The following is a 7,451-nucleotide window of genomic DNA, read 5'->3' as shown; positions in this document are numbered from 1 at the left end:
CCAACTGAATGCTCCTCTTATAGAGGAATCAGTCTTATGGGATGTGATGTAAGGATTTTGTGTAAAACACTCTCTAGGAGATTAGATAAAACTTTCTTAAGACAGTTTATTAATGTATTATCAGTGGTGTCAAAAGTACACGCATTTGTTACTTAAGTATAAGTATAGATAGGCTACTGCATTTTATAAACACTCTGATAAAAGTTAAAGTATCAACTGGACCTCTTTACTCAATTAAAAGTGAAAAAGTATGTGCTCCAAAAACTACATAAAGTATAAAAGTATGAAATAACCTTTGAAAAAATAGTTAGATGCCACTATATGAATTGAAAGCTCAATTTTTCGACTATTTCAGAAAATTCTCTGAAATAGGGCCATGGATGAGGGAGGTCTTGTTGGTCTCCATCTCCAGTTACGCTCTCATCTGTTTCTGACCTTTCAGGCATTTCAACATCATTTTCTGAATCCTACATCGTAGGATGGCATAGACAATTCACGTTTTTAGTTTGAAGAACACCTGCCTGCTTCTGATAAGTTCCTTTAGCTAACCAATGAGTGTTTGCGTTATATGACTCATCCAATTACACTAGTATACACTAGATGTGGATGGCGCCAGTGATCTGCATTGGATGGCGCACATGATGTGAAATAAATATTTATAAACATTAAACCAAAACCAAGAGTAACGTTTCTTTAAAAAAATGTAAGGAATAGAAAGTACAGATACTTGTGTGAAAATGTAATGAGTAGAAGTCAGAAGTAGGAATAAAAAGTAGTAATGGATTAAAGTATAGATACCTAAAAAGTGTACTTAAGTACAGTAAGTACTGAAGTATTTGTACTTCGTTACTTGACACCTCTGCTATTAAATAACTGTTTTGTAGTGTGTTTCTGAATTTGTTTGTGTAACTAAAACATTTAAATTAGACAAAAAAAGCAAATTAAATAATAAAACAAGGTAAAGTTGTTAATGACCGACTCATTTGATTTTAAAAATAAATGGCTTACAGGACATTTCTTATTTTCTTGTTGTACGGGAACTGACGCCTGGTTTTTACTTACACTCTGAAAACACAATCTTGTGAGACTGTTAACTGGAAAACGAATTATATCATTATATATTGAAAGAAACGGGACGGTAAGTGTTAAATCAGAGAATAGGCTGTTTGAACGCAGAGGTCGCTTGTGCGCAAAATCATCAAACCACATCCCAGCTGATTTCCGACCTGTGACAGCTCCGGATGTACAGCGACTTTTTAGTATGTTTGTTCCTCCATTTCAACAGAAATAATCAGACACGATGGACACTTCTTACAAGTTTCCCGTTTTCTTCGACTGCGTCCCTTTAAACGAGGATCAGAGGAAGAGAGTAGAAACTTATTTCCAAATTCGGCGCAAATCGGGCGGAGGAGACTGCGGCGCGTTGACTGCGGTTGGAGAAAGAGTTTACAGCATCGCTTTTAAACAGCAAGAAGGTAAAACATCAGATTCATTTGTTAAAGTTGAGTTTTGCTTTAAAATAATATATTTAGGTTAAAGTGAAAGTAAAAGTTAAAAGGACGTTTTCCTTTTTTTTCATGATTTATTCGAATTTTACTATACAATTGCGGACTTATAGTGGAAATATAGTTTATTTAATTATTCTAGGATTTATCTTTTTCACAGCCAGTGCTGATTTTAATAATCTACTAAACTACATAGGTCAATGTTATTCTATTTTTAGAGACGCAGTACGTTCAAGTTTCACTTTCACTGAGGAGTTAACCATGGCCTTCATAGGAGTTAAATGATGTGTTTATAAACTACATCCATACTGAATTAGATACAAAACACTCTATCTATAAACTGAGTTAAAACAAGCAAAATTTCAATTGCTTTAGGGTAAACAGGCAAGACTCTTTTGTTGTTGTTTTTATTTTGTTTTTATTCTAGATAAATAAGTGACATTAAAGCTATGAAAATAGGTAGAGAGAATCTGGAGGTCTGTGATTCACACTCTAATAGCCCCTCAATAATTTAAAGGGTAACAAAAACTGTTTCACCATTGCCCTCTTAGTTTTAGTTTTTTTTTTTTTTGTATTTTGAAAAGAAAAAGAGATAGACATTCTTAAATATCAAAAAAGATGATGAAATGAACAAATAACCTTAAATTACATCGTCTAAATGAGGAAACCTTGTTCCCCAAAGTCCCCATTTTTAGGTCAGTAAATGTGTTAAATGAAGTAAAAATTAGAAGCAAATGTTTTGTTTAGATCTGTATGCAGAGTTTCTGAAACCAGCTTGTTACTGAGTTAATGTGCAGGTTTACCAGAAACAATTCCAAGTTTGTCATGACTATAAAAGAAACAAGTCATACCTTTTTTTTTTTTTTTTCATTCTATCAATGCTGTGAGGTCTGTTTTGGTTGTGTCCCATCTGCAGCCCAACAAAGAGTTCTGCAGAAATCTGAGCATGTTGTGGAGTTTGCTGCTGCTACAATAGTGCTGACAGTGAGAGACAATCCTGGACCTACCGCCTCCTCTGGCAGCAGTGCTCAGCCTCCAGGCCAGTCAGCCAAACCAGACCATGATCCATCAACAGCATCTGAGGTATGTCAGAAATATTGATGATTATAAATTAAATAATACTTTTACTTTGTTTTTCCCTGCTGTGTGCAAAAAGATAAACTCAGTTGTTTCTCAAACTACTCACCGTGGCCCATCCACTAATCTGGCTGACAGATCTAAAATGGGTGGGGCTCATCAAACATGAAAGCACATATTGTCCTGAGGCGGCTTTCTGTCTGGACTTATTTATCACCTACTGCAAAAATGTATCTTTTAGGGCTGGAGTTTTTGACAGCCATCTTAGATTTAGTCTTAGTTTTTGTCTTCAGGACAAAAACTATTAGTTTTAGTCACATTTTAAGCATTACGATAAGTGATAGTTTCAGTCGGTTTTAGTCAACTAAAATTTAAAAAGTTTTAGTCTAGTTGTAATCAGTTTTATGTTACCCTACTAAAAGCAAAAGTATCACACTGACAAGTGTCTTAAGGAAAAGAAACAAGGTACTTGCTTTTAAAAATATTTAAAGTATCAAAAGTTGTATATGTATATTTTAATTAATACATAAACAATGTTATTTTAATGAACAATGCTATGGACAATACATGTTTTTTTTTTAACCTTCAGTCAGAGCTCACAGTTGGGACTGATAATTTTGGAATTTCCAGGATGATCTGCTAATTGAAATACTATCATTAAGTGCTCTTCTTGGGGGAGGAGGGTCAGATGGTACCTGCTCGCTTTGAAAGTGTTGAGTGGAACAATCTTCATCCAGAATTTCATTACTTTGAAACTTTTGAACAAAACTAAACAAATAAATGTATAAAACTAAATGTGACATGAATGTAACGTTTAATGAATAGCATTATAAAATTGTAGTGGAGTTGAAAGTTCAAGTGGCAGTGCCTACAGGTGGGGCGACAGTGGTGTCGGATCAAGTCCGAGCTCTGGCTTTCAGTGCCGCCCTGTCCTTGGTTAAGACAATGTAATGCCTACTGATGGGTGTCGAGTCACTGGTGGCACCAGTGTACGGCCACCATGAGTGTGTAACTGTGTGCGTGAATGGGCAAATGACTGAATGCAGTGTAAATCATTTCGGTCAAGTCCTCTGACTTGAAAAAGTGCTATATAAGTACAGGCCATTTACCATTTATTTAGTTAATGTAAATTGTAGTGGTGAAAAAGTAGAAAGTATCCACAGTTAAATCTACTTAAGAAAAGTACAGATACATCAAAAATTTGCTTAAGTACAGTAATAAAGTACTTGTTCTTCGTTACATCCAACCATTGCAAATAGGCCTAAAGATGTCTATGTTCCAAGCATAAGATTTTTTGGAAAAGGGTCTAACTGTTTTTCTTAAAATCATGTAAGATGGAAGTAGTGTGTGCTTCTAAACTAAATCAGATACTTCAGAGGTGTTTATTTCAGAGGTTCACCTACTCAAGAGCTGCTCCCTGAGGAGGGTCATTTCCAGAACTGTCATCGAAGCCCAGTTTGACCACCTGTTACCCCGCTTTGGTGCCCACATAGCCTATGTGGACACCAACTAATAGTAGAGCCTCTCTTGGTTGATGTGGCACGTTGAGCAGTAAAGTTCAGATTTTCCAACTTAAGCATCAGCTGCTCATGATGCCTCAGATGCTGCTCATGACACTGCACCAGCTGCCCGAAATGCTCTGCATGACATTTTAATGTGCCTTGATACGCTTGAAAAATAGACTTTGCATGTAAACCCACTGCTTCTGTTGCTCAAAGCACATTTGTGAACACACCTATCAGTCCTCCCCTCTACTTCATGTGATGATGTCATAGAAAAAGGCATCGACTCAACTTCAACTTGTAATTTCAACTTCAACTGAAAATTCGGAACTCATTAATGAACAAGTATATATATTTTTGTAAATGTTAAAAATATGGGTAATTGTATGGATGAGGATGTGTGTAGGCACAACTGATGGTGTGATACATATGAATGTTTAAAAAAAATCAATTATACATGCTGGTCTTCTATTTTCCAGGAGCAGTCCAGGTTTCCTTCAAACTTGCCACCAAGTAGTAAAGAATATGAGCCACAGCTTGACAGTTATATCCTTCGTTGGCTCAAAGAATCTCCAAAAGTCATGGAAGAACTGGAGAATCAGCTCGCTCTGCTTTCCTGCACTGTGGAGCTTCAAGGGGACAGAATTCTAGTCAAGCATGTAGCTCAGCCAGAGGTTGCAGATACACTTGGTAAATGGAGGTCCAAAGTAAAGAATCTGTTTGATGAGTACACCTGCCACTATGAGTTGGATTCTCACAAAGTCAAAGCTTTGCTGCAGCCCGGTAGTTCTCAGGCGACCACTGATGGGGTAAAGGTGTATAGTGACATCGGGATGGCTGTTGTAGTAGGGAAAAGTAACCTGGTGCAAGCTAGATTAACAGATATAGAACATCCGTATGTGAAAACTCGGGACTCTAGTTTCAGTGACCCACAAACTACTGTCCGTCGAATCGGTGAGGCAAAGCTACATCTTCTCTGGAAAGATATTGAATCTAGTTTAGGACAAAACTTTCCAGCACTGAAAGTCACAAAGGCTGACGAAGGTAAGATAGTATTGGTGGGATCCGTGGAGGAAATGCTCAAGGCTGGTGAGGAAATTGCTGCCAAGGAGAAACTAGTGATAGAAAGGACACTTGCAGACAAAAGCCCACACTTTCTGGCCTTCTTAAAAAAGACTTATGGTGGTCCAGGAATGCTTTGCGAGTTTTTGGGAGTTGCTAAAATGGTCGAAGCAGAGATGCGTGACACAACTCTGCACTTTTTCTCTCTCAGTGCCAATCATTTAGATGATGCTATAAGACAGATGCAAGAAAACTTTAAAGAAGTTAAATATGAAATTCCTAACTGCCCTGTTGTGCCACCAGAGCTTTGTGAAAAGCTGAAATCCTCATCAAATGAGATTAATAAAAAACAGTGCAGAGCTAATGTTGTGTTTGGTGCAAAAGGCACTGTGTGTTTGATCGGACACTCTCAAGAGGTTGAAGAGCTGAGTGAAATTGTGTCTCAGTTTATTTTGGACCAAGTAAGGATAGAGGGAAACATCATTCTCCCCTTTTCTGAGCTCGTTCCTCTTTTGCCAGAGTTTCTGCAGATGCAGGGGTTTGACTTTTCAGGGGTAAAATTCAGCACTGTAGAATCATCCTCTGGGCCCATGGTGTTGCTTGAAGGAATACAAAACAAAGTGACTGAGATCAAGAACAGGCTTAGTCGACTTCTTGATTCTATTGAGAAGAAGGAAGTGATCATTGACCTGCCAGGGGCAGCAAGGTATTTTAATGGTCACTCTGGAAGAGAAATGCTCTTAAAGGTTGCACATTCTAAAAAGTGCCTCATACAGCTTGAGGAACAGCCTCATTTAAGCAAACAGAATACTGCTCTTGCTAAATACAGTCTCCAGCATGGCCTTCAAGTGATAGTTTATCAGGGTGACATAACAAAGCAGTATGCAGATGGCATAGTTAATGCTGCGAATGGAGATTTAGACCATGTTGGTGGTGTTGCTGCTGCACTGAGTAAAGCAGGTGGTCCTCAAGTGCAAAAGGAAAGTAAAGATCTTGTGAAACACACCGGAAAAATAGCTGTTGGTGATGTAGTAGTAACCACAGGGGGCAACCTGAAGTGCAAGAAGCTGCTGCATGCTGTTGGACCTGAGTGTGGAAAAGCTAGTGGTAGGGAGAGAAGCTTGCTGGAGAAAACTGTCCACAAAGCTCTCAATTTAGCTGAACTGATGGAGTTTAAATCTATTGCCCTGCCTTGTATCAGTTCTGGCATATTTAGTGTTCCTGTCAAAGTTTGCTCTGAGGCCATTGTAACTGCCATTAAGGAGTTTGGCAGTAAGGATGGACGTAGTCTGAACAAAATTATACTGGTAGACCAGAGGGGAGAGGTGGTGAGGGCCATGCAGGATGCGTGTGACCGCCATCTGCCAAATAAGGACTTGAGACCTACAGTGGATGATGCTGGCCATGAAGCAGCAGGTGGAGCTGCTGCTGAAACTCCTGTACAAGTTGAGATTGTTCAAGGAACCATTGAGAACCAACAGGTAAACTACAATTTTTATTTTATTCATTGTTCATTAATTCTGAATATTTGATATTCTAATGTATCTTAAAGTTAACTCCAGATATTTGATCAACATGATGACTAGGTTCTGATGTACTAAATAATAAATTGTTTCCTATCCTAGGAGGATGCCATTGTATGTCCTATGCTCGGTCATGATCCAGTCTCTACACGCATTGGAAGTATTTTAACTAGAATGGTTGGATCTCAGCTGTTAGCGCTGTTTCATAAGGAAGCAGGAGGATTTACAAAACCAAGTGAATCAGTTCTAGTTGAAGGTTTATCTGGTCTTAAATGTAAAGCAGTCTTCTTTCTTAACCTACTGCCCTGGAATAACAACCAACATGGACCTGCAGCCCAGGTGAAATTTCTTTATTTTTATTTAATTTCTTTATTTTTATTTACTGTATTTATTTATTTTTTTCAGCTGCTTTTTTTTCCCTTTTGCTTGAATGTTGTTTTTTTTACCTGTTTTTTTACCCTTTAAACCTCCTAGGCACTCAGACAGGGAATCAAAAAAATATTGGCTACCTGTAATATCAGGGGCTACAATTCAGTGGCTCTTCCAGTGCTTGGGACTGGAGGTCTCCTGCATTTTCCACACAACACAGCTTCTAAGATTCTTCTGGAGGAAGTTGGTGTGTTTGAACAAACCCAGATCAGCAAGTCACCTTTCCTCCTTAGAATTGTTGTTCACCCAATGGACAAAGAATCAAGCAAGGTTAGGAAAATGCTCTAGATGTTTTAATACATTTAACCGATTTTCTTTCTCTAGATTGGAGTCATTATATATATATATATATA

At 37.9% G+C, this 7,451-nt stretch overlaps 1 protein-coding gene across 1 annotated transcript in view; it reads left to right on the top strand.

Annotated features, from left to right (window-relative positions):
* The first annotated feature begins 1,218 nt into the window (after positions 1-1,218).
* Positions 1,219-7,451, top strand: part of LOC107102809 (poly [ADP-ribose] polymerase 14-like) — a 17,599-nt gene continuing 11,366 nt past the window's right edge. Inside the window, exons 1-5 of the mRNA XM_015402245.1 lie at positions 1,219-1,475; positions 2,422-2,588; positions 4,564-6,627; positions 6,772-7,008; positions 7,144-7,368. Coding sequence (XP_015257731.1) covers positions 1,301-1,475; positions 2,422-2,588; positions 4,564-6,627; positions 6,772-7,008; positions 7,144-7,368 — 2,868 coding nt within the window. The 5' untranslated portion in view covers positions 1,219-1,300. The remainder of the gene's footprint in view (positions 1,476-2,421; positions 2,589-4,563; positions 6,628-6,771; positions 7,009-7,143; positions 7,369-7,451) is intronic.

This window comes from Cyprinodon variegatus, unplaced genomic scaffold (assembly GCF_000732505.1).
Source record: "Cyprinodon variegatus isolate N-32 unplaced genomic scaffold, C_variegatus-1.0 Scaffold1323, whole genome shotgun sequence".
Classification (NCBI taxonomy): Eukaryota; Metazoa; Chordata; class Actinopteri; order Cyprinodontiformes; family Cyprinodontidae; genus Cyprinodon; species Cyprinodon variegatus.
The sequence above is the reverse complement of the archived record's forward strand: the minus strand, read 5'-3'. Positions and strand labels throughout refer to the sequence as shown.